The sequence below is a fragment of the Lipomyces japonicus genome (genome assembly GCF_038497905.1).
Source record: "Lipomyces japonicus strain CBS 7319 unplaced genomic scaffold V1514scaffold_2, whole genome shotgun sequence".
Lineage (NCBI taxonomy): Eukaryota > Fungi > Ascomycota > Lipomycetes > Lipomycetales > Lipomycetaceae > Lipomyces > Lipomyces japonicus.
The window spans coordinates 280,524-303,639 of record NW_027117814.1 but is presented as its reverse complement, the minus strand read 5'-3'; the positions used below and the strand labels follow the sequence as shown (position 1 = coordinate 303,639).

General features: G+C 41.0%; 10 protein-coding genes across 10 annotated transcripts; 7 read left to right on the top strand and 3 right to left on the bottom strand.

Moving 5' to 3' along the window:
• The first annotated feature begins 1,969 nt into the window (after positions 1 to 1,969).
• Positions 1,970 to 3,740, top strand: V1514DRAFT_324093 (auxin efflux carrier). Its single transcript, XM_066926365.1, has one exon. The coding sequence runs from the start codon at positions 2,097 to 2,099 to the stop codon at positions 3,489 to 3,491; it is 1,395 nt and encodes a 464-aa protein (XP_066785940.1). The 5' UTR covers positions 1,970 to 2,096; the 3' UTR covers positions 3,492 to 3,740.
• Positions 3,741 to 4,360: 620 nt separating this feature from the next.
• Positions 4,361 to 5,848, top strand: V1514DRAFT_324092 (uncharacterized protein). The gene has a single exon (XM_066926364.1). The coding sequence runs from the start codon at positions 4,393 to 4,395 to the stop codon at positions 5,620 to 5,622; it is 1,230 nt and encodes a 409-aa protein (XP_066785939.1). The 5' UTR covers positions 4,361 to 4,392; the 3' UTR covers positions 5,623 to 5,848.
• Positions 5,849 to 6,092: 244 nt separating this feature from the next.
• V1514DRAFT_324090 (calcium-activated chloride channel-domain-containing protein) lies at positions 6,093 to 8,579 on the top strand. The gene is made up of 4 exons (XM_066926363.1): positions 6,093 to 6,401; positions 6,458 to 6,677; positions 6,735 to 6,815; positions 6,885 to 8,579. Exons 1-4 carry the CDS (start codon positions 6,118 to 6,120, stop codon positions 8,508 to 8,510), a joined length of 2,211 nt encoding a protein of 736 aa, XP_066785938.1. The 5' UTR covers positions 6,093 to 6,117; the 3' UTR covers positions 8,511 to 8,579.
• Positions 8,580 to 9,873: 1,294 nt separating this feature from the next.
• Positions 9,874 to 10,491, top strand: V1514DRAFT_66865 (uncharacterized protein). The gene is made up of 2 exons (XM_066930099.1): positions 9,874 to 9,952; positions 10,003 to 10,491. The coding sequence occupies exon 2, from the start codon at positions 10,077 to 10,079 to the stop codon at positions 10,359 to 10,361; it is 285 nt and encodes a 94-aa protein (XP_066785937.1). The 5' UTR covers positions 9,874 to 9,952; positions 10,003 to 10,076; the 3' UTR covers positions 10,362 to 10,491.
• Positions 10,218 to 12,131, top strand: V1514DRAFT_324085 (uncharacterized protein). Its single transcript, XM_066926362.1, has one exon. It carries the CDS (start codon positions 10,622 to 10,624, stop codon positions 11,912 to 11,914), a length of 1,293 nt encoding a protein of 430 aa, XP_066785936.1. The 5' UTR covers positions 10,218 to 10,621; the 3' UTR covers positions 11,915 to 12,131.
• A 72-nt stretch (positions 12,132 to 12,203) lies between these two features.
• Positions 12,204 to 14,325, bottom strand: V1514DRAFT_324083 (uncharacterized protein). Its single transcript, XM_066926361.1, has 3 exons — positions 14,115 to 14,325; positions 13,856 to 13,989; positions 12,204 to 13,801 (listed from the first exon to the last, which is right to left on the bottom strand). The coding sequence occupies exons 1-3, from the start codon at positions 14,155 to 14,157 to the stop codon at positions 12,518 to 12,520; spliced, it is 1,461 nt and encodes a 486-aa protein (XP_066785935.1). The 5' UTR covers positions 14,158 to 14,325; the 3' UTR covers positions 12,204 to 12,517.
• Positions 14,326 to 14,465: 140 nt separating this feature from the next.
• Positions 14,466 to 15,886, top strand: V1514DRAFT_324081 (ribosomal protein S5 domain 2-type protein). Its single transcript, XM_066926360.1, has 6 exons — positions 14,466 to 15,200; positions 15,296 to 15,332; positions 15,394 to 15,412; positions 15,453 to 15,458; positions 15,555 to 15,619; positions 15,702 to 15,886. The coding sequence occupies exons 1-6, from the start codon at positions 14,486 to 14,488 to the stop codon at positions 15,820 to 15,822; spliced, it is 963 nt and encodes a 320-aa protein (XP_066785934.1). The 5' UTR covers positions 14,466 to 14,485; the 3' UTR covers positions 15,823 to 15,886.
• On the bottom strand, positions 15,847 to 16,906 carry V1514DRAFT_365410 (uncharacterized protein). The gene is made up of 2 exons (XM_066929810.1): positions 16,702 to 16,906; positions 15,847 to 16,605 (listed from the first exon to the last, which is right to left on the bottom strand). The coding sequence occupies exons 1-2, from the start codon at positions 16,819 to 16,821 to the stop codon at positions 16,045 to 16,047; spliced, it is 681 nt and encodes a 226-aa protein (XP_066785933.1). The 5' UTR covers positions 16,822 to 16,906; the 3' UTR covers positions 15,847 to 16,044.
• An 18-nt stretch (positions 16,907 to 16,924) lies between these two features.
• On the bottom strand, positions 16,925 to 18,968 carry V1514DRAFT_66723 (major facilitator superfamily domain-containing protein). The gene is made up of 2 exons (XM_066930098.1): positions 18,615 to 18,968; positions 16,925 to 18,542 (listed from the first exon to the last, which is right to left on the bottom strand). The coding sequence occupies exons 1-2, from the start codon at positions 18,822 to 18,824 to the stop codon at positions 17,235 to 17,237; spliced, it is 1,518 nt and encodes a 505-aa protein (XP_066785932.1). The 5' UTR covers positions 18,825 to 18,968; the 3' UTR covers positions 16,925 to 17,234.
• A 2,409-nt stretch (positions 18,969 to 21,377) lies between these two features.
• V1514DRAFT_317508 (permease for cytosine/purines, uracil, thiamine, allantoin-domain-containing protein) lies at positions 21,378 to 23,113 on the top strand (the record flags this gene model as incomplete). The annotated part of the gene is made up of 2 exons (XM_066925843.1): positions 21,378 to 21,504; positions 21,564 to 23,113. 2 exons carry the CDS (start codon positions 21,378 to 21,380, stop codon positions 23,111 to 23,113), a joined length of 1,677 nt encoding a protein of 558 aa, XP_066785931.1.
• Positions 23,114 to 23,116: the final 3 nt, after the last annotated feature.

Genomic DNA, 23,116 nt, shown 5'->3' with positions numbered 1-23,116 from the left:
GTTTGAGAACCAACAATCAAAGCCCGCTTTGAAACCGGAGTTTTCTGAGGAGAAAGTGAAGTCATTGTTTAAATGCGGCAGAAAGAAATTGCAATGTTGTTTTTTTTTGCTTGGCCGAGAGGCAAGAAGATTGAAGAACACGCGTGAAGTGAAAGAAAAAAAAAAAAATAGAAAATCAATCAATCAATCAATCAAGTATTAATGATCTGGAAAACTGGCAGAGGAATATGAAATGAAAATGAATGAATGAATGAATGAATGAATGAATGAATGAATGAATGAATGAATGAATGAATGAATGAATAAAAAAGAATGACAATATATATAAATTAAAAGGAAATAAAAATAAAAAAAAAGATGGTGATCTGGTTGGGATAAAAAGGTAGGATGTCAATCAATTATAAGATCATTAAGCCAAAAAAAAAAAAAAAGGGAAACCAACCAAGGGGGTTTGTTATTCTTTTTTTTGTTCTCTTTACTGACCGGTTCCGAGGAGAAACAAAGCTCGAGAAACAACAGTGGATTTGATGAATCAATATTATGGGTGAGTGAAGGGGGTTTTTGGGCCCCCTTGAACGCGGCGCGCGACGCGTCGAGAAGGTTTCTTACCTGAGAAACGATGGGTAACGAAAACAACATGTCTAGAGCAATATCAGGTATAGCTATTACAATAACTAGTGAAGCACAACACATTATACAATCTAAAGCCTATCTTAACGAGTAATTGTGCTTTCGGAATTTCGGGAGTTCAGCGATGAAAACAGTGAGTGCACGTGCTTCCTTAATATAGATTTATACGTATTCATCTACATTGATGCTGCGTTATTCACGCCGGATGACTGCGCATTAAATTGATTGGCAGAGCAAGCAAGTTTCAGTAAATTGAAATTTTTTTTTTGTTTGTTTGTAGACTTGCCGGCTAGTAATACGTCGGTTGCGGGCAATCAAAGTTGCTCGAGGTCATAAAGTTATCAGCTCGTGATTTTGCAAGTCCCTTAGCGGGTTATGGTTATACCCAGCCAGTCAGTTAGTCGGTACCGCAGGGGGGTGACTGGTATTCAAGTTTGTATACCTGGCACGTAACTCGACAACGCGTTTTTTTATTTTTTTCCGACGCGTTTTTGTGAATGGCAACGCGTAGGTTGGCACCAGCCCCATTGCAAAGTAAGCAAATTATATGGCTTGACCGCTTAGTCAGGGCCGTTGTGCGTCATCTAGTAAGCAGCGCTTATTATCTAAGATTATATAACCGGCCTTTCGGATTTGCAGTTTGCAGCTTGGTTACCTGTACGGTGAAAATGACATCTTATATGTCGCCTTCATTTGAACGTCTTTTGGATATTGATTGAAAAAGCTCATACATATATTTCAAGTATTGCAAGTATTGCAAGTATTGCATTTTCCTTTTTTCTATTTTTTTTGTCTTGCTTGGTGGTTATATAGTCAGTGTTGTTCCAGTTGTAACAACAGCAAGAAGCTATACATCGGAGCCGCCACCCCCACGCTGATTTTTTTTTCCCTCTTACTCCGCAAGCGCCAGCTCACAAATCAGCATTTTCCTCTCATTTGATACTATCGTGATTAACCAACACAAGGCTTTAAAAAAAAATTTTTTTTTCCCTATTATCATATATTGTCATTTGACTATCGTTTGCTGCAATAGAAATTCTCACTCCTCAAGTGTATCTGCAAAAGTTTTGATCATCACTCACACGTTAGTTGTTGAAAAGAGATAAATGATTACAGATTTCCATAGAATAGACAACGATAACGACGAATATTGCGGGTTTCCATTACGATCTAATTTTTAATTAATAAATTAATTAATTTTTTTTTTGCGTCGTGATAAAAAAAAACAGATGGCGTTAACAGTCGGCGGTGCCATATACGTGGCCATCAAGCCAATCATTAAAATCTTTTTGACAATAACAGCAGGCATGATTTTGTCAAAAAAAGGTGCGAACAAGGAAACGTAAAAAAATCATGTATTAACCCCACTTTTAACTTTTTCGTTTTTTTTTTTTTAATTAGGCATTCTTGATATTCATACATGCAGGAAAATTTCATCATTAATCATCAACTTTGTGTTGCCATGCATGATCTTCAGCAAGATCGTGGTGGCGTTTGATTCAAAGACCATGAAAATTGCGGGCTACAACGTGCTAACGTCAATCTTGTTCTTGGCTTGCGGCCTATTGTTTGCCTACCTTGTGCGAATTTTAACGCCGGTCCCCAAAAAATGGAAAGGCGGTTCGGTGGCTGCTTCCATCTGGAGTAACTGTGGTGACATTCCGATGGCATATGTCATGACCATCACGCAATCACAGCCTTTCTCGACTGATGATGAGGACAAGGGCATTGCCTACGTGTCAATAATTAGTTCCGTGATTGTCGTGTTCATGTTTGCAGGCGGAGGAATTCACTTGATTGAGAGTGATTTTAAAGTTATTGATGATGATACTGATGAGGAAGAAAAAATAGGAGACAAATTGTCAGACGAGAAAGGGAACCAAGTTCAAAAATATTTGCACAAGAAAGGAAGCAAATTTTCCAAAAAATTATGGCATGGCAAAAAACAAGACACAAGTAAGCCTGAAGAGGAAATTACGGCGAGATCGTTTTTGACTTCAGGTTCCAAAAATTCACAACTTGATGTTCCGCCTCCAGCACTGGTGGTGAATCATCACGATGCTGGCGCCGGCGCCGAGTTAACCATACCTGAAGACGTGCCGCAACAGCTTTTGCGACTGCGGCGCAAGCATACGGACATGACCAGGATTGATGACTATGTTGAAGGTAATGATGAGGACGACAATGAGGATGATGAAGATGGTTTAAATCTTGACCCGGTCGTGTCCGCGGTGGCCATGGAAGTCGAAGGCAGGCGCAACCCCAGCCACAGTCGAGTGTTGACCCGGATCGTGATTGTACTCAAAAACCTGTACCGGCCGCCAGCGGCAGCCCTGATCGTGTCGATCGTGATTGCCGTGATTGATCCGGTCAAGCGGTTGTTTGTGCAAACAAGTTACCAGATGCGCAACGCGCCAGATGGCCAGCCGCCGCTAGATTTCATTATGGATTTTACTGAATTCGTCGGCCAGGCATCCGTGCCGTTAGGGTTGATGATGCTGGGCACCATGATTGGCAGGTTAAAAGTCACCCACATCCCGGCCGGGTTTTGGAAAGTTGTGGCGTTGACGACCGTGTTTAAATTGGTCGTGTTGCCTGTGATCACGTTGGCATGGGCCGACAGGTTGCGACGAGCCGGACAGGTGCCGTCGGACAACTTGATTTTATTTTTCGTGTGGGCCGTGTGCAGTGCCACGCCGTCAGCGACCACCCAGGTTTACCTGACATCTTTTTTCGCTCCCGAAGACGAGGACGAGCTCGTGCAAATGGACTGCCTGGCGGCCATGTTAATAAGCCAGTACGTGACGTTGGTGCTAACATTGGCCATCTTGGTGACGTATACGTTGATGGTGTTTATCTAAAAAGAGAAAGTTTTTTTTTTTTTTTTTTTCATTTCGTTTATGTTTCATTAATAATTTCTGATTCTTTTTATTTTTTTTTGTATCACATGCATGGAGTATTAACAGGAGGTTGCAATATACATATGATTTGAATTAGTACGGACGTATTGCGACAATTGAGCAGCAATTGACCCCATCCGTATTATATACATGGGGATAAACAGCACAGCGTTGGCACATCTATATAATAGTATGTGTTATATATATTATGTATGCATCACGTCAAGAACACAGCTGGCGCGTGCTTTCTCTCCTTTTTAACGTTTCTACGCGCTAAGCCGGGTTAGGAAAGAGAACGCTGGCGCATCGGGGTCATACTTGCCTAATTTGGCATTAATTTTTTGCGGTTATTGTTGGCTGTTCTGCTAAGGTGTGGCTTGAAGGAGGCTTGAAGCTTATAGTTATATATATATAAACTATGCAATTAATTGAGTGATGACGGTGATGAATAACTAACTGCGCGGGCCCGGCGGCATTCCGCGGGCCCATACATGTATTACATGCTCTTTTAGTAGCAGCAAATAAGCAGTGAAGAAAACAATTATTAGTGAAAATATAAATTGTAAAATAAATCAGTGATAATATTATATTTGAATTTTAACGGAATTTTCTAGTTTTCTCTAATTTTTACTGTTCTTTGCGTTCCTTGTATACTTGCAATTCGAACGCCGGCGCCCTTTTTTTTTTTTTTTTTTTTTTTCCCTTCTTCTTGATGGCGACATTTTTGGTCTATTTTTTTTTTCCCCCTCTTTGTAATTTAACCTTTTTTTTTTCTCTCTCTCTTTATATATATATAGGGGCCACCTTCCTCTTCGTCGCTTGCGCATCTTATTCTGCATTACAATTTCTGCATCAATAAATTATGCCTTCCCTATTAGCACCTCCTCGTTATTCACCAGTGCTGATGCCGGTGAAGGATTTATCGGTTTTCACCGGCCGCAATCACCGCGGCACTTCCACGACCAACACATCAAGCAACACGAACATGTCGTCATCAGTTCGGCCGGTCGAGTTCAACCTGGTGATTGAATCACCACCATTGATTTGCTACGGCAATCCTGCCCACTCGACTGGTGCGCTATTATCCGGCTTGCTGTTTTTATACGTGAACGCGTACGCCGTGCCCATGGCATCCGTCACGCTCGAACTGGTGCAGGAGCGCAAGTTCAAGCGGCCCGTCGTGGGATCGTGCAAGGCGTGCTCGGTTAAGAAGACCGTGTTGAAGCGGTGGGACTTGCTTAAGCAAGACACAACCTTGCCCCGGTCAGAGTACGGCTACCCGTTTTCGCATTTGCTGGCGGGCGACATGCCTGCGTCCACGAACTCGTCGTTGATGTCAATTTCGTACTACCTGCACGCGGTCGCCACGCCGCTCGCCAGGGACCTGGCTCCGATCGAACTCACCAGGCTGTTGCCGTTGTACCGATCGATCGTGTCTACTGACATTCGCAAGTGCCTGCGGGTTTTCCCGCCCACGGACTTGAACGTGACCGCGTCGTTGCCGGCAATGTGCTTCCCCAAGTCATCGTTTAATTTGCAATTGCAACTCAACAACACGATCAACAAGGACAAAAAGACGCGGTGGCAGTTGCGCAAGTTTTCATGGCGGTTGGATGAAGTTGCAAAGATCAAGTCTACCGCATGCGCAGCTCATGATCACCATCATCAGCATAACCAGCAGATGTTGGAAGATGTCAAGACCGTGTCGATGAACGACGTCAAAAAAGGATGGAAAACGGATTTCTCCAACGACGGCAGGGTTGAGATGGAGGTCGAGGTGTCTACGTTTGACGACCAGCCCGTGTCGTGCAATGTCTCGCAACCCGATTTGGGATTCACGGTTGATCACTTGCTTGTGGTCGAGATGCTCGTGTCGGAAGAACACGTGCCTGCTCAGGGATGCCAAAATTCTTCACCCACGGGCGCAGCCAGGATCTTGCGCATGCAATTCAATGTCGACATTAGCGAACGTGGCGGGCTCGGCATCTCATGGGATGATGAAGTACCGCCCACGTATGATGACGTTCCCAATTCTCCGCCTGGGTATGATATGATTGTCGCATCTTCAGAGATTGAACACCTTGTCGTTTAGGACGTTTACGCCATTTTTTTTTTTGTATAATTATCGGGGTGTTTTGTCAGTTTTTGCATTGTTTTTTTTTTTGGATTTTGTGGCTATGATTTTTCACAAGGCGTTTCGAGTAGCTTAAAAAAGTATTATTTTGTGTACAATATCTATGTATAAGTTTGAAAAAAACATAAAAACAAATAATAATAATTAAGAATAATACAAATAACCTATTTCAACTTGCATTTAATTAATAATTGTCTTTTGCCCTATGAGAAAGAAAAAAAAAATTTTTTTCATTTGTGTTTAATTTAATGACTTAATTGCGCATGACTTTGATGCAGTACGGGTCATGCGAAGTGCACGTGCCACAGCCTTGAGGAATGAGGGATGCCGTGACGTAATCCAAACCGCAAAAGGGAATTCGGCCGGGTAAAACATGTGCTAAATAACACTTCAGCTACGACACCCTTGCTTGGAATCAATTTTCTTTAGAGCCAACAGGTTGAGTGATTAGCCATGACCGAACTTGATACTTCCGAGAAAGTGAAATTGTCATCGACATCGTCGCCGTCGCCGTCGCCGTCGTCATCACTGCCGCCGGCATGGTTGCAAAATGATTTGGTCACCCTGTTCAAGCCTGATCCGGAACCGAAAATCGCAATCAAACAATTGCAACTGTTTGCAAATCAATTGGTTCATGCCGGGTTTAAATTCAAAATTCGACTCAACAAGCCCGGATCGTTGTTGATCTTTGTTCGCGCGTCTGACCGGCTTGTTATCGACGCGTCATATCAGGCGCAGTACGGCAGGCCAGGACAGAAACGTATCAAGAATGATTTGCTAACAAATTGCGTAGGGTTAAAGATTGGTTGCATGGCATTCGCACAACGTTACCGGATCCGCCGGTCGTGAAGGGCAAGTTGGATGCCAACTTGCCAATTGCGGAGCGGCTTAGGTTGGTGCATGCCAAGTTAACCGGTGCCTTAAAAGATCAGGGATTAGGCATCACTCCCGCTCGTGGTGATTGGGAACATGTTGAATCCATCTTTGCCCTGCACGATCCAGAGTTTGACAAGGTACTGAATCAAACATGTCATGCATTAAACAATTTATTAACAACTTGATATATCTAGGCATGGCTGAAAAGATGGTCTACCAAATGGACGTTGGATGAAGCCGAACTTGACATTATTCGTGATTCGTTTGGAGAAAAGGTATAAAATTAAATTAAAAATTTTTTTTTTTTTTTCAATTAACTGGACAATGGATTGATTATAAACCAGGTCGGGTTTTATTTTGCCTTTTTGCAACACTATTTCCAATGGCTCGCAATTCCTTCAATTTTGGGAATCATTAGTTTTTTTTTTTTTTCCCCGTTTTCGATTTGGTTTGCGGTTGCAAGTTGTGTTTGGTCGGCCGTGTTTGTGGAATCATGGAAACGCAAGCAGGTTGACCTGGCCGTGCGATGGCGCGTGCTCGGCAGTTCCGCGTTGCCGGTCGAGAGGCCTGAATTTAAACCGGCAGGTGAGATCCGGGACGCCGTGACGGGCCAGACCGTGGACTATTATCCATCATGGAAAAGAGTCGTCAAGCAATTCGCTGCCATTCCGATCGCCATCGTGGCGGGCGCGTTATTGGTTGCCCTGCAAGCATTCGTGTTTGTGATTGAAATTTTTTTGGCCGAGATTTATGACGGTCCGTTAAAGCAATACCTTGTTTTTTTACCTACCGCGTTGCTGGCCGGCCTGGTGCCAACGTTTACTGCTTTTTACAACATTTTGATCACGCGAATGACCGAGTGGGAGAATCACGCTGCCAAGCATACTTTCGAGACTTCAATCACGCAAAAACTGTTTGTGCTCAATTTTTTGACCTCGTACATTGGCTTGTTTTTATCCGCCTACGTGTACCTGCCGTTTGGTCATTTGATTGCACCCAACCTGGACCTGATCACTGCCGTTGCGGTCAGGTTAATTGGCGAGCGGGCAAACACGACCACGACGGCGAGCCAGTTTACGATTAACCGGTTCAGGTTGCGACAACAGTACGTATATTTCACCGCCACGGCTCAGGTGATCAATTTCTTTGTCGAGACCATATTGCCGTACTTGAAGCGGCGATTGTTTAAGGAAGCACAAAAAAAATTGCAATCCAATCACGTCGTGATTCATGACGTGCCAGCAGACAACCCGGACGAAGTCAAGTTTTTGAACCGCGTGCGCGCGGAGGCTGAATTCCCGGATTACGACGTGGCTGAAGATTATCGAGAGATGGTGGTCCAGTTTGGTTACCTGACCATGTTCTCTGCCGTGTGGCCGCTAAGTTATGTTTTTTCGTTTGCAAACAATTGGGTTGAATTGCGAGGTGATGCGTTAAAGATTTCGTTAGACGAACGGCGACCGATTCCAGAAAAGGCAGAAAGCATCGGCCCGTGGTTGAACAACTTGGCGTTTTTGACATGGCTGGGCAGCATCACGAGTGCCAGCGTCGTGGTCATGTATGCCCACGCTGGTTCTGGCGACGGCGAAAACAACGATGCGACCGGCAGCAGCCTGGTTAACGTGAATTCATGGCTGTTGTTGCTCGGCGTATTATTTTCCGAGCATGTCTTTTTGGTGGTTCGGTATTTGGTCAGGCAGGTGTTTGACGCGTTCGATAGTACCGTGCAGCAAGCCGACCGCAAGCAGGAATACGAAAACCGGGCTGCCGTGATTGCGACGGCTTCGAATAAATTTAACCAAGCCGAACCGCATGAGCAAGATGATGAAGAAGATGAAGAAGAAGTGGTCAGGTTAGGTAAAGCGGAGGTTGATTACGGAATAGAATTGCTCAAGCGAACGGCGAAAGCCAACAGGACGGAAGCCGAATCGTCAGGTCAAGCCAGTGCCGACGTGAAAAAAGAATTGTGAAATCGAACGCCCAAGTTATTGTATATTTACGTTACATAATATATATACATGCATACATATAAAACAAAATTTGCGGTACTTGGGTCAAGAGACCCTGCATGCATTAAATAGTACGGATGCGTACTTGTGCGGGTTTTTAAAAAAACCAAATGCTAAACGAGAAATTAAGTGTTTTTTTTTTTCAAGGAACGGAGTTGACCGAAGGAAGCGCCAAAAAAAAATGAGTGCACTAACACGATTATATATGAGGACCCCCCAGTATATTAAGTATGGTACTCGGGAAACCTTACCAAATCCGTATACCAAAACGGGGAAGGATTTTAGTATATACTTTGCCTCCCACTCCCCAAAAAAAAAAAAAGGAGGTTGAACAGTTCCCCCCCCTCCCCTCCCCTGCATACCCGTACCATTCATTACGGTGACGATTTGGTTTGTGATTTTTAATCACGGAAACAAACCGGATTATGCGAAAAAAAAAAAAAAAAAAAAAAAAATGAAATCACATGTCGACCCGCGAAGCAACCGCCGCTGCCAGCTCATACTTGTTTTCAAAGCGAATGGCGCTCGCTGTCCGACATGATGATATATTATATAGAACCAGGTACGACGTTCCTAGTGTGACACAAGGGTGGGTAGAGTTCGCAACCAAGACCAGCAACTATGTAGGTGGATTACCGAACCGAACTATCATGCTTCTTTAATATTCTAAAGCAGCCATAGTTTTAGTTTCTTGCCCTAACCATGATGCGTGCATGAATTGGTAAAAATAAGACTTGTATACATAACGCATGAATGATACTGGTAATATGACCCCAGTTTTTCATGCCCCGTGGCTACGTCGTTACTTTTAATTGCAATGCCCTCACGATTTGGAAAAGTTCTGTAGTTGTTGCATAATTTGTATTGTTACACTATACAACTTCGTACCCGGCTAATGCAAAAAAAAAAAAAAAAAACACGCATTGGTCACCCCCGTGATACCGTAAAAAAAAGGGATTATGTATTAAACCTTCTTTTTTTTTTTTTTTTTTGATTTTTTTTCAATTCAAAAGATTAGTACGGACTAGGTTTATTTATTTTTATTTTTATTTTTTTGGCAGCTTCGATCGTTGCTTAAATCTTCATGGCAGAGGTTCAGTTTGATAATTTTGATTTCACATTTATCCAGGTTGAGGTGTTATAGGTGAGTAAAAGAAAAGGGTCAAGAAAGAAAGAAAGAAAAAAAGGGGTCTTTTTAGACGTGCATAAGGTTTCGTACTTTATTTTTAAACAAAATCTTCATGCAATTTGGGTTACGTGAACCCTATCTATATATTACCATAATTAAATTTTTCACACTGGTACTTTTGTATCCTCAAAGAGAAAAAAAAAAAATCTCAACGTCCTCGTAAAGGCTGATACAGGGCAAGAACAAGTTCGCATTGGCCTTATTATAAGGAAATGTAGGTACCCACTCATTTTCATTGCTCACAAACCTTACAATGAAAGACAGCGCCCTAAATTTTTTTCTTTTTTTAACGTTTTCATGGAACCATTTCAAAATTGCTGGCAAACAATTTAATTACGATGATATTGGGTATAGTTGGTACATTTCAAATAAGAACGGGTACAGCTCTGCCCATTGTGCAAATGAGTCTAAAAAAATTAACATGCAAATTAACATCGTACATGCCCTATATATTATTTATTTATATATATGCACTCATATATCCCAACTTTCATTCCCTGGCCCGTTCTCCTTTTATTTTTTTTTTTTTTTTTTTGGGCGGCCAAAAATTTATCAAAACAAATCATCAAATCAAAATCAAAACCAATTCCTCTAATTTCAAAAATTTAAAAAAACAAAAATAATCAAACACCCGTCAAATCACAAGTAACGAATTTATATTTATTCACAATACACAAAAAGACAGAACAAACCCAGACAATATAAATATAAATATAAATATCTATTATTTAAATGCTCGATTTATTATGAGATTACAACCTTTATTTTATTTTATTTTTTTTTTTTAGCATTTGCAACTGGGATATTGTTTTTGGGCTGGCGGGGGTTTTAAGAAAACAAATATTACATTTATTCTGATTCTCAACATAACTGGTTTTATAGAATGATTCCTCAGGTCATCACGTCGTCTGGCATGGTTGTGTCGTTACTATGCGACGACGCGGCCGTGCCGGCATCATGCTCAACTCCGTCCTCGCTTGCACCACCACCACCACCACCAACAACAACAACAACAACAACAACAACAACAACAACAGATTCAACGATTGGTGGCAACAATTTAAGCTTGATCATTCCGGCATTGCCATCCATTCAGCATGCGTTGCAACAATTGCCAAGTTGTTACGAATCGGTTTCATCACTGGGTTTAATATCGCAATCAGTTCATGACAACTCATCTAGTCCTGGACCGGCATTACCTGTTGCTGTTGTCGTTGCTAATTCAAAAAAGCAATCATCACCGTCCCGCAAGCGAATCAAGTTATCACTATCATCACCACTACAACCACCACCACCACCATCAAATAATTTATTGTCTTCATCTTCGTCCTCGGTAGTGATTCGAAGATATACCTGTCATTGCAACAAGTCATTCACCACGTCCGGTCATTTGGCAAGGCACATGCGCATTCATACCGGAGAGAAAAATTATTCGTGTCCTGAAGCCGGATGCGGTGCCAGGTTTTCAAGACAGGATAACTGTATGCAACATTTTCGAACCCATCAGGCACAGTCTAAACGTTTGTCGTCGTCGTCATCACCACCAGTCACGAGACGTAAACGGAGATCGTCACATTCAGGAATTGTCATGCAGGTCAAACCTGAATCGCAATCGGCAAATACAAGGATTGGGTTTAAACAAAATTTTTTGCGACATGAACCGTCACGACAACAACGACAACAACAACAACAAATATCAGAATTACGACATGTTCAAGTTTCAACACCGAGTCCATCCAATTACGCTTTTCCATCAACGCAATCACAGCATCTTCACAATTACTACAATCACTCTTATCAACAATCAAGCCATGCCGACCAGGTTCATGTTGATCACACCCAACAACGACTACAACAACATCATCATCATAATTATCACCATGCCTTGCCGCAACAAGTTCAACAGCTTTACCCATTACTAGAACATGACCAATACAACCATCTCCACCATCAGCTGCTGCAACCACCGAGCGTGACGTCAGCGCTGGCATTTTTTCCTTCACGATCACGTTTATTCGCACCACAAGCTGATTTTGCTTTACTGCCTTCACCGGTTTTACACAATATGAATTCTGATAAAAATTTCAGAAACGTAAATTCTTCCACGGCCACTGATGACAAGCGCAGTAGTAGCCGATTAGATGCGTTGGCGAGTATTGCCACTTCAGCAGTATGAAATTGGTTTTTATTCTTTTTATTTTATTTCATTTTTTTTTGGGAACGTCATTTTACTACTACTGTACAATTTGATTTGGCTTCGGCTTGGGAGGAGTGGATCCAGCTATCTCGTGCAAGCAGAGAACGGAAAGTGTAAGCGAAGCAGAAATTTTTACACTGTTCGTTCTCGGCATTGTTCTTTTTGAGGGGGCTTTATATTACGGTACATGTTGGTGTTTAATTGTATACTATTTAATTATTAATCTTATATTATCTAATAATGCAATAATAATTTTATGTAAATTTTGGTACTTTGTTTTTTATTCCGTTATACTACTTATACCCGTTTGCAGGCCCCGGTGAAAGACCGGGTTTAAGTAAAGTTTTCTGGGGTCATGGATGGCATTACAACCTTATAATTTTTCAATGCGTAAACTCAATTTGCCCATTCCCCACTAACCGCATTTAGTTAGGACACGCGCGCATTATATTTTCAGAACTATAATTCAGACTGCTTTTCTATAGCAACTTTAAGCTTGTTTCATTGGCATGCATAAACTTTCATTGTTACCTTTACCTAATACTGCTAGTATAAAAATATATTTATGACAAGTTAAATCCGTCAAGGTTGTTCGTCCTCTTTTAGCAACTTCCACACGTCCTCATCATCATCGGATTCATCATCATTGGATTCTACTTTAATTTTTTGTTGCTTTTCACTTCCTTCTTGCTCATCATGATTTAACCTGCGTCGTTTTTGTCCAGATTTTTTGTTGTTGTTGTCGTCGTCGTCGTCGTCGTCGTTATTGTCATTCGCATTGCCGTCATTATTGGTTTGTTGTTGAGCAGCTTCTGGTTCGGACGCGTCCAATATCTTGACCGCACTGACTTTTGTGCCCACGTAAACCTTGCCGACCAATTCTCGTGATTGCATGCGGTAAACACGCAAAAATCGGTCAAGACCACCCGTAGCAATAAACTTGTTGTCATGATTCTCACCGTCGTCGTCGTCGTCATTGTTGTTGGTCTTGTTGCTGCTTTCAATAAACGTGTCCAAGCTCAGCACGGACCCGCCCGCACCGACGTAATGACCCAACTTGCGACCGGTTATTAAACTAAACCGTGCCGTCGTGCCATGCGTGTCGCCAAACACGACTTCGCGATCGGAATCAGTTACCGTGAGCGCGACTAAAGGGTGCTCACCCACTTCCACGTTCAAGATTGGCTTGCGGGACGAACTGGTTTCGTACACGCGAACGTGGCCAAACCGGGTACTAATCACGAGCCTGAAATGATCATTCAAACTATCTGCCGCGGCGTTGTCATCCACGTCAAGGAACCACACGTCGCTCACCCATACCGGCACTCGTAAGTCTAATTCGTCGTTCTTCACGTTTTTGGCCTTCCATAATTTTTGCCGTGGTATTATCTTGCTATCATTCGGTATAATTTTCCATCGTGCATCATCTCGCTCATCATTGTTGGCGACAACATTCTTCAACTCGTTAATCTCTAATTCAAAATCCTTGCCGCCAAATGCTACAATGTTTGGTCGTTGAGGGTGCACCCGGAATGCTGAGATCGATCTCGTCTGTTGCAAAATATTACTATTACTACTGTTATTATTATTATTATTATTATGATGATGATGAATGTTGGATCCGGATGATGATGATGATGTTTCGACCAAGTTTGTGGTATAGATTTCAGCACCACGCTTGTGATCATGCAAGTCAATCACTCGTAACACGCCAGCGGACGTGCACGTGAATAACAACCCGTGTACAAACTGCAGGCCAATGAACGCATCTTCAGCTACCACGGATTGTTGAACCTGACTGAAAAATAATTCGTGCGAATCTTGATCATACAATTCCACCACGCCGCCTTTCCTAGCCACGCAAATCTTGATTTTTGAGTAAGTCACAAAGAAAAAAAACAATAATGATTTTTAACATACATAATCTTTTCCTTTTATTGATGCCAACGTCAATCGTTGCACGTATGATGTCCGACCGGCGGTTGCGAACGTTGTGATGTCCGGCTCGCTTGTCCCTTGAATCGACGTGTTTGTGCCAGGCGGGAATGAAATCTCTGCAAAAAAAAAAGAAAAAAAAAAGTCAACACGTCTCTCCCCCCCAAAAAAAAACTTGCAAGGCATTTTTTTTCTTTTTCCAGTCTGGCAAAATTTTGCCTTTCATTAAATCATTCGTTCATACCTTTAAGAGACCCTGAATCTTCTGCTGCTACCAAAACCTTCATGATTTAAATTACAAGTCTCCCCCGATTTTTCTCTTAATCCCAACCAGGTTTTTCTTTCTTGTTTTTTCTGAAACTTGATTAATTAAATATTTTAAAAAAATAAATAAATAAATATAAATTCTGATTTTTAACAATAAATGTCGTGCTTGAGTAAATTCGTGGTTCGTGTATTTATTTTGTATTGCAGTTTTTTTTTTTTTTTTGGGTTGGCGTTGTTTGACCCGATGAGCATCGATTAGTCAGTCATTAGTCAATACACTTATATATGCCACACTTAATCGAAACCGTGAACCGAAGCCTAGCTTTGATGCGACCTTGAGAGGTTCAAATGTCGGAAAGCCTGCAGGACGAATTGCTAGCAATTGAAGCAATATACCCATCCAGCGTTATTCAAGAATCATCAAACATTTATATTATTCATCCGCCGTGCCTGGCCCCGTCATCATGCGCCATCCAGGTCTCGTTCCCGTCATCGTACCCGGATGCCGGCCACGGGCCGCACGTGTTGTCGGTCAACATGCCGCCTGGCGTCAAGCTTGTGAACGGGCAAGCTGGTGGGGTTCAAGATCCGTTACGCATGGCACGCCAAGTTATGGCCGCATGTTTCCGTCCCGGAGAAGTGTGCGTGTTTGATTTCTTGGATGAATTGGCTGCCGTGTTTGAAATTGACCATGAAGACGAACAGAAGCATTCGATCAGCCATGTAACTGCCACCACGTCTGCTATTGATAGTAGTGGTAGCAGCAGTAGTAATACTGTTATTATGATTCAAGATAATCATGCTGACGGTGATGTTGTGGATTATAACATTTTAGCACCACACAGTGATGATGATGATGATCATGAATCAATAAACTGGGTAATCTCTGATTTGGTGGAAGATCGAAAGTCCAAATTTGAAGCCCGGGCAGTTGAAGTTCATTCGGTCGAACAAGTCGTTCATAACTTGTCCATCTTGAAACGACAAAAAAAAATTGCCAGAGCTACTCATAATATCATGGCATTCAGGATTCAATCTTCAAATTTGCCGTATCATGTTGAAGGTATTCTACATATTATTTTTTTTTTTTTTTTTTTTTTTCGTTTTTTTTCGTTTTTTTTCGAGTTGCTAATCATGACCGGCTAATACTTGATGCAGATTGTGACGACGACGGAGAATCTGCTGCTGGTGGCAGGTATGAATGTTCCATCCATGTTTTCAACTCTTTAAAATAACTAACCATTGCCACCCAAAAGGCTCCTTCATTTATTAAACGTACGTGACTAATTATTGTTCTGCACGTTTTTTGTTTAATTTAACTAACAATTATTAGTTAACTGTATTAAATTCTTTTTTTTTAAAAAAAAATATGAAATTGGTTTTGTAATTTTCTAATTTTTATTTTATTATTAAACAGGATGCATCAAACGTTTTGGTAGTAGTTTCTCGCTGGTTTGGAGGTATCGAATTAGGTCCGGATAGGTAAATTCATTAAGTTTTGGGGATATTTTTTTTTTTTTTTTTTGCCAAATATTTCGAAAACTGACAATGATGCAATTAATAGGTTTAAACATATTAACAACGCTGCAAGGGATTCCTTAGTTAAAGGTGGGTTTATAGAAAGCAACAGTAAGAAAAAAAATGCATCAGATGATAAAAAAAAATCAAAAAAATCAAAAAAATAAATGACACTTTAATGCATGTATCATAATTATGTATCAATATAAATTAAAAATTGTTACAATTTCCTATTATACAGTAAAAAACGACTTGGACTAGAAATACACCCAGAAAATAAAATAAAATTTGAATAAATCAACAATCCCCAATAAATCTGTTGTTACATTTAAAAAAAAAATTAATAAATAAATAAATAAACCATTTTGTTGAATTTGGTTATTCATTATTCACCGGTTATTTTTTTTGATCTTTTTTGATTTCGAATTTGACGTGATGTTATTACTATTTGACCTTTTAATCCCTCCAATTCCTTCGCCTCCGCCTCTTGATCCGGATATGCTCTTCAAATTTCTCATTATATCTCGTTCTTCCTTTTCTTCTTGCCGCTTGCGAATTTCTTGTTGCTTTTGTAATAAAGCTTCATTTTTTTGTTTTTGTTCTTCGTCGTCGCTTGAATTTTCTGAATCCGAATCTGATCCATCAATCACGTTTGTTGAAGTTTCATTTTTTTGTCGGTCATTGTCAAGCTTGGAATTAAACTTGCCCCAGCTTCGCCTGCCGGTTGCGTTGTCAGCGTCATCGATATCTTGAAATCCGACGCCGCTTACGATCGTGAAACTATTATTGTTGTTGTAGCTATTGCCATCAAAATTCCTTGTTATTATTTTTTGCTTGTCGTTTGCGTTTGCAGATGGTGGTGATAATGTCCATTTCGACTCATGCGCGACTTGCCGGCCTTGATCATCTCCGTCGACTTGCTCTTCTTTATTTTCGGCTTGCCTCATAAACTAAATTTTTCAAAAAAACCCGTTAATTTTTTTTTAAAATTACAAAAAGAAGAAAAAAAATGAAAAGTTGATATCTGATTATATATTTTATTTTACCTTCATGGTTAAAAGTTTCGACGACAAGACATTTTTCGATCCTGATGTTGATGCCGACGACGACGCTAGCCGTTGCTGACCCGTAGTCGGTATCGAGATATTATTTTTTAATTTCGACATTTTGTATATTTTCGTTGGTATGTTTGTATAATATTTTTCCTTCGTTCTAATCAGAAAGTGCAAAACAAAAAAAAAAATCTCAAAAATCGTGATTGACAAAATGTATTCCCAATAAGCCGCACTTACGTAAGGCAAGCTCTGTTGTTAACTTCTCGTTTTGAATTTAATTCATGATAACTTCACTTTCATGATAACTATCGCTAATATTTAATTTTTATAGCTCGATTAAATTCTTACATTATTTCTATGTCATCTCGCATCTCTGGTATCATTCCTTTCTTCCCTTCCTGTCCTTGTCAAAAAATAAAAATAAACTCCATAAAATAATGACATCTAATTCTTTTGTAATTTCATGTGTGTACGTTGTGTGTGTGTGTGTGTGCGCATATGGAATGTGATTTGCAACCGAGTTTTCAATCGGTATTATTTCTCGACTGCGTCTTTTTCAAATGAGTTAGCTCATATTGCATGCCAGGTTGTTGGAACGCTGATGAAGACACTGACGCGCTGTCGTCGGCATCTTCTGTCGCGATCGTCACGCCATACTTGTTCACAAACACGGCTTTCTTGCGAAGTTCAACGTAATTGCCAATCAACATGGTCACGACTCCGATCGCCATGGTTAGCAGAAAAGCAGACGAGATCCAATATCCGACAGGGAAATGTGGTGCGTCTTGCATGGGGAATGCCAAGATCGGCACAAACGAGTTCAATCCATACCAAATCGTGTTACCAATGGCTGGCAAAAGTCCTCGAAGCTCGGCATCGTCAGGGAATAATTCGGATGACCAAGTAACAAGCAAACCCCAGATTGGTTGACCGAAATTGGGGCAAAGGTATGCGAAAAATTTAAGACCGAACGGGATGTCCCATAGAGCTAAAAGCAAGTTCCCCAAAAAATTAAACGCAATGGCCACCATGAGTGATTGCCATCGCCAACCGGTCGTGTCCGATACCATGGCGTATATAAACGTGCCAACAAACGCAATAGCATATCCAATCGTTGGCAAAATGTTAATCATTTCGATGGAGTAAGTTCCCAGAGATTCGAGCCAAAGATTCATGTAGTTAAACCCGTTAGTGATATAAATCGAATACGTAATCAAAAACGGGTAAACATTAAACGTGGTAAAAATTTTCCAAAATCGTTTTCTGGTCATTTTCTTTTGACCTTTGCGACCAACCTCGTCCATTCGTTGAATACATAATTCTCTTTGCTTATCATTTAGCCATCTTACCCTCGTGTTTTTCGGGAAATCCGGAATGCAATAAAATCCGAGCATGCCGACCGGAAGCGAAATCAATCCGTCAACAATAAATTGCCATTTCCATCCTGCCAAGCCGTACCTGCCGTTCATTGAATGATAAACTCCGGCTTGAATATAACCGGCACACATGGCACCAATAGCGGTTGAAGCATCATAAATAACCATTCGCTTCGCAAGTTCATCTGGCTTGTACCAACTGCTGACAATCATGGTAAACGCCGGATAGCATACGGCTTCACATAAGCCAATAAGAAACCGGATAATATAAATATGCCAGGCGTGAGATACGGCACCCAAGCACATAACCAAGACACCCCAAATAATGTTGCAAATTGGAATAAATGTTGACGGTCGCATTTTGTACAAAATAAACTGAGCCGGTATACAGCCAATCACGTAACCAACATAAATTGCTGTCGAGAAATAATTGAGCTCATTGCCGTATAATTGCAACTATGTATTGCCAGTCAGTAAATGAATTGATCATGAATTGTTAAATATTTTCCAAAATTTAAACCCACTCACGTCTTCCTTCATCCCACTAACATATGCGTTGGTCACATTGTTTGTATCAATGCATTGAATAATAAACGATAAAATTTGATAAATCAATATGCCAACATCGAGACGAAGCAACAGCCGACGTTCAACTGGATCTTTCCGGGCGCCATCCCACACCACGCCAATTATTCGCTGCCATGTGGTTGGATGAAATAACTCCCTTTGGTCAGACATGCTCCTCTTATTTTAATTGTACTAAGATTCCAGGAATTGGTGTCAGGTCCCAGACAAATCCAATTCAACTGTGCAACGAGGTAAAGAAAGAGTTGGCACTTTTTTTTTTCGCCCGATAGAAAACCTTGTATAAACTCTATATATGAACGTGTATTCCCCCAGAAACCGGACCAACAAACTGCGTTTTCACCAAAAAAAAAAATTTTTTTTGATGTGTTTTTAGCGAACAGCTCCATAGAAAGTTTATAAAAATCTTAATTCAAGTTATAACGCAAGGGCCGCCTGGTCTTAGGGAAAACCTTATGAATAATTTTGTTGTCAATGAGTATATGCCATTGCACAATCAAAAGACGGATTCGTATACCAGTTGTAGTTATGTTCATCACGAGAACTGGTCCAAGCAGATTGTTTGCGAGACAGGAAAAACTAAGACCGAAAATCATCATGACATGACGATTTATAGTATCCAAGTCTAGCAAAGTCCGAGTATAGGTTGTGCAATACGGGATAATGACCTGATGACAGTCTGCCATTGTGAAGCCCGGTCTTTAAATAAATTAGCATGGACAAAATAAAATAACCAGTAGCAGCAATAGTGCGGACGAGACAAAGTACGTTTAGAACGGCTAGATAATGAATATATATATATTATTCAAATGTGGCGTTTTGGAGTCATCTTGCTCTTAAATTGAAATCGGGCCTGATACCAGCAAAGTAATCAAGGCCACTCATATAACGCAATTATATCTACAGTATTTCATATATTGTGAAAAGCTCATTTCTTAAGCAACGTCGCAACTCGGCTGCGTCTTCTGATATGATATGGTTCACGGTGTACATCGAAACAACACTCCAGTCTGATACGGCCTAACGTCCTCCCGCCTGCCACATATATATAGATTGCGTCATGCAAAATATGTCATTATTGCAAGCAATTAACGAGATTATGAACCAGGTGTCATATTGTGAACTGTTTCGGTTTAAAAAGAGAGACAATGACATATATGCACATGCCCTGCTATGAATGTTTGGCAGTAAACATTGTCATGACATCAAAATAATGACCAAGCAAGATGATTTTTTTGCTTAAGCTTGTTGGATGTAACATGATTTGAAATGATTACGGTTTCCGGCTACTCTTAATTTGCTTCAGAATAAATAATAAACCGAGCGGGCGGTTCCAAACACAATAACAAATCCAAGAAACAAAAACAAAAAAAAAAAAAAATAAGCCAGGTCCTGCCTGACATTAGGCTTCTCGCCCGTAAAATATATCTGTACAGGAGGGGAACTCGGGCAGTCATTGAGTTTACAGTATCTCGGCCCGGCCGGCGTATACTGCGCTTTGTAAGATAATAAGTTAGCGATTTGACTTGTGAAGTAAAAATCTGTAAATGCACCGGGAGCTAAGACAAACAACAATTATAAAGAAGAGAACGCTGAAGTTTCTTTTTTTTTAAAGTTCACCAGGGGGGGTTTAAAAGTTTAAGACTTTTCTTATCAGCAAATTCCCGTTCCAAAATTGGTACAAGCCTCCGATTACACCTCACCTATACATCCGGAAAAAGTGGGCTTTTCAGTCGTTGATCATGGTCGATAAGTAAGGTTTCTGTGCTGTATACCGAGAGTCATCTGGAGAATGTCTTTTTTTTTATTAATGTGCAAATTAAAGTAGTCATAACTACTATAACTAAGCTACCTTGCGAAGCAAAATGGCGTGTGCTTAAACAACAATGCTTTTACCCAGCTTATTTCTTATCAACTACACTATGACCAATTGATAAATGAACCCACATTATTTCAGGTCATTTCATTAAGTATTGATCGAGTTTGAATTGCAGCTTTACGCAATGAAACCCCATTATATCGCGCACACTTTGCCGGTGGCTTGCAAAAACTTTTCAGATTTACACTTGTTCCCACCTCACAATAAGCTTTTGCCACCAATCTTAGTACTATCTTGGCTTCTTTTTTTTTTTGGGTCGTTTATCTTACTAGGTATCTTTCAGAATCAGTCTCAAGTTGAGTGTAGTCAGCCACCGTCGGAAAACCAGGTTGACTACCATGCAGGAGAGATGTCTACATGAGTCAAGACAAGTTAAGCCATGCCATACACAACCGACATGCGGTGCAATTGTTTTTTTTTAAAAAACCCATTGTGTTGATGCATTTAAGGAATATTAAGAGCAAGGTTTACTTCTTCAGGGACATGTTGATCTGCGTATTAAAACATGATATCGAAGCAATGGACTGTGCAGTTAAAGTTATGCTGATAAGAAGTGCACAAGACTTTACTTGTCTAACTTAATTATCAGTTCGGGTATTTCACAAGATACCGTGACTCTTGATGCGTGGCTACAGTTGTGCGTTCTCCTATCTTGATTCATCTGTAATTCGTCGGCCTTGCCTGTTGCGGTGCAAGTTTAATGGCTTGTCTCGAGAAGAAGGAAAAAAAAAATTATAAAACTAGACCGAATTCCTCCTCATTTTCAACTTATCCCACTGGTGTGTCGTGATTTTTTATTTTTTTTTGCTTTCTTTAGATTGCCAATTATGAAGACTGCAACCGAATTTACTGTTGAAGATCTTGGAACAAGCTCGGAAGCTTCATCTGGATTTGGCAGATTTGTTAAACGGTTGCAAGTCAAAGACCACAGTGATAGTCGACGAAGTAACAGAGGTAAGACAAAAACACTAGCTGGTGTTATATATACCGATTGTCAAGGGCTAATTGGTTAGATCTTGATCCTGTTCCTCCGGAGAAGCAAACGTGGTCAGCGCTTGACTACATCTCATATTGGATTTCCGACAATTTCACGCCTGGTGGGTGGCGTAATGCGTCGTCCATTATGGAAGTTGGACTGTCGTGGAAACTGGCGTTGGTTAACATTGCAATCTCTCAGCTCATCATTGGTGTTGTCGTGACCTTGAATGGTTTTATCGGTGCCAAATATCGCATTCCATTTTCGGTCATTTCTCGTGCCTCATATGGCTATTACTTCTCATACCTCATGATTCTTATGAGATGTATTGTCGGCATTTTCTGGTATGGCATTTCTACATACACCGGAGCTGAGTGTGTTCGATCCATGATTTACGCCATCTGGCCTTCGTTTCGGCATTTAAAGAATACCTTGCCTGAATCTGCAAATATCAACACTCAGTTCATGACCGCTTACGTGGTTTACTATATTTCAATCATGCCACTTCACTACATTCCTATTCACCGAATCCGATGGCTTTTCACGGTTAAAGCTATCGCTTTACCAATCATTGGATTTGCAATCATGGGCTGGACTATTAAAAATGCCGGAGTAGGAAATAATTCGCTTTGGAATCAGGGCAACACCGTGCACGGATCCGAGCTGTCCTGGGTTTTCATGAGTTGCTTGTACGCCAACTTGGGTTCTTGGGCAACTCTTGCCATCAACTCGCCAGATTTTACTCGTTATACTGTAAGACCACGGAATACTTACACCATGGCGATCGCGTTGCCCTTCACTGCCTCGCTCGTTGCGTTCTTTGGTGTTGTGGGTGCTGCTGGTTCCAAGGTTCTTTATAATACAATCTTATGGGATCCTTTATTGTTTATTGATGAGTGGACTTCGAAAAGCGGACGCGCCGCTGCGTTCTTTTGTGCTGCCGGGTTTTACCTTGCCCAGGCCTGTTCCAACGTTTCAGCAAATTCGATTTCGGCTGCTAATGACTTGAACTGCATGTTCCCCAAGTACATCAACATTCGTCGTGGCCAGTTTATTGTTTCGATTCTTGGTGCCTGGGTTTTAACCCCGTGGAATATTCTGACCTCGGCAGGCGCGTTCTTGTCATTCATGTCTGGATACACGGTGTGGCTGGCCCCCATCTGTGGCATCATGCTTTCAGATTTTTATTTTGTGCACAAGCGGAAATACAACGTTTGGGAATTATATAAAAACGATGGCATTTATTCTTACAACAAGTACGGAATTAATTGGCGCGCGTTCGTGGCATTCTTTTGCGGATGGGTGCCGTTGCTGCCCGGATTCTTGCCCACCGTGAATTCTTCCATTCACGTGCCCGTTGGCGTCAAGAGATTTTATTATTGTGGTTATTTTTATGGATTGTTTGCTCCCATGTTGGTATACTTTGCTTTATGTTCCATCTGGCCCGCCAAGGAAACCATCGTTGACGTGGCTGTTTATCCCACGCAGGTGTTTGAAATTCATGACATTGAAGAGTTTATCGGTCAGGGAAGTGATGAAATCGCCGATACTGGAGATTCGGACTCATATGGCGAGAAATCTAAATAAGAA

Bases quoted from the DNA above. Each gene is read 5' to 3' on its own strand.
- V1514DRAFT_324093 (XM_066926365.1), top strand. From the start codon at position 2,097: ATGATCTTCAGCAAGATCGTGGTGGCGTTTGATTCAAAGACCATGAAA.
- V1514DRAFT_324092 (XM_066926364.1), top strand. From the start codon at position 4,393: ATGCCTTCCCTATTAGCACCTCCTCGTTATTCACCAGTGCTGATGCCG.
- V1514DRAFT_324090 (XM_066926363.1), top strand. From the start codon at position 6,118: ATGACCGAACTTGATACTTCCGAGAAAGTGAAATTGTCATCGACATCG. The intron at 6,402-6,457 runs GTACGGCAGGCC...CAAATTGCGTAG, and splicing joins GACGCGTCATATCAGGCGCA to GGTTAAAGATTGGTTGCATG. The intron at 6,678-6,734 runs GTACTGAATCAA...TGATATATCTAG, and splicing joins ACGATCCAGAGTTTGACAAG to GCATGGCTGAAAAGATGGTC.
- V1514DRAFT_66865 (XM_066930099.1), top strand. From the start codon at position 10,077: ATGATATTGGGTATAGTTGGTACATTTCAAATAAGAACGGGTACAGCT.
- V1514DRAFT_324085 (XM_066926362.1), top strand. From the start codon at position 10,622: ATGATTCCTCAGGTCATCACGTCGTCTGGCATGGTTGTGTCGTTACTA.
- V1514DRAFT_324083 (XM_066926361.1), bottom strand. From the start codon at position 14,157: ATGAAGGTTTTGGTAGCAGCAGAAGATTCAGGGTCTCTTAAAG. The intron at 13,990-14,114 runs GTATGAACGAAT...TTTTTTTTGCAG, and splicing joins AGATTCAGGGTCTCTTAAAG to AGATTTCATTCCCGCCTGGC. The intron at 13,802-13,855 runs GTATGTTAAAAA...TCAAAAATCAAG, and splicing joins CAATAAAAGGAAAAGATTAT to ATTTGCGTGGCTAGGAAAGG.
- V1514DRAFT_324081 (XM_066926360.1), top strand. From the start codon at position 14,486: ATGTCGGAAAGCCTGCAGGACGAATTGCTAGCAATTGAAGCAATATAC. The intron at 15,201-15,295 runs GTATTCTACATA...TACTTGATGCAG, and splicing joins TTTGCCGTATCATGTTGAAG to ATTGTGACGACGACGGAGAA. The intron at 15,620-15,701 runs GTAAATTCATTA...TGCAATTAATAG, and splicing joins ATCGAATTAGGTCCGGATAG to GTTTAAACATATTAACAACG.
- V1514DRAFT_365410 (XM_066929810.1), bottom strand. From the start codon at position 16,821: ATGTCGAAATTAAAAAATAATATCTCGATACCGACTACGGGTCAGCAA. The intron at 16,606-16,701 runs GTAAAATAAAAT...TGAAAAATTTAG, and splicing joins CGAAACTTTTAACCATGAAG to TTTATGAGGCAAGCCGAAAA.
- V1514DRAFT_66723 (XM_066930098.1), bottom strand. From the start codon at position 18,824: ATGTCTGACCAAAGGGAGTTATTTCATCCAACCACATGGCAGCGAATA. The intron at 18,543-18,614 runs GTGAGTGGGTTT...GGCAATACATAG, and splicing joins TTAGTGGGATGAAGGAAGAC to TTGCAATTATACGGCAATGA.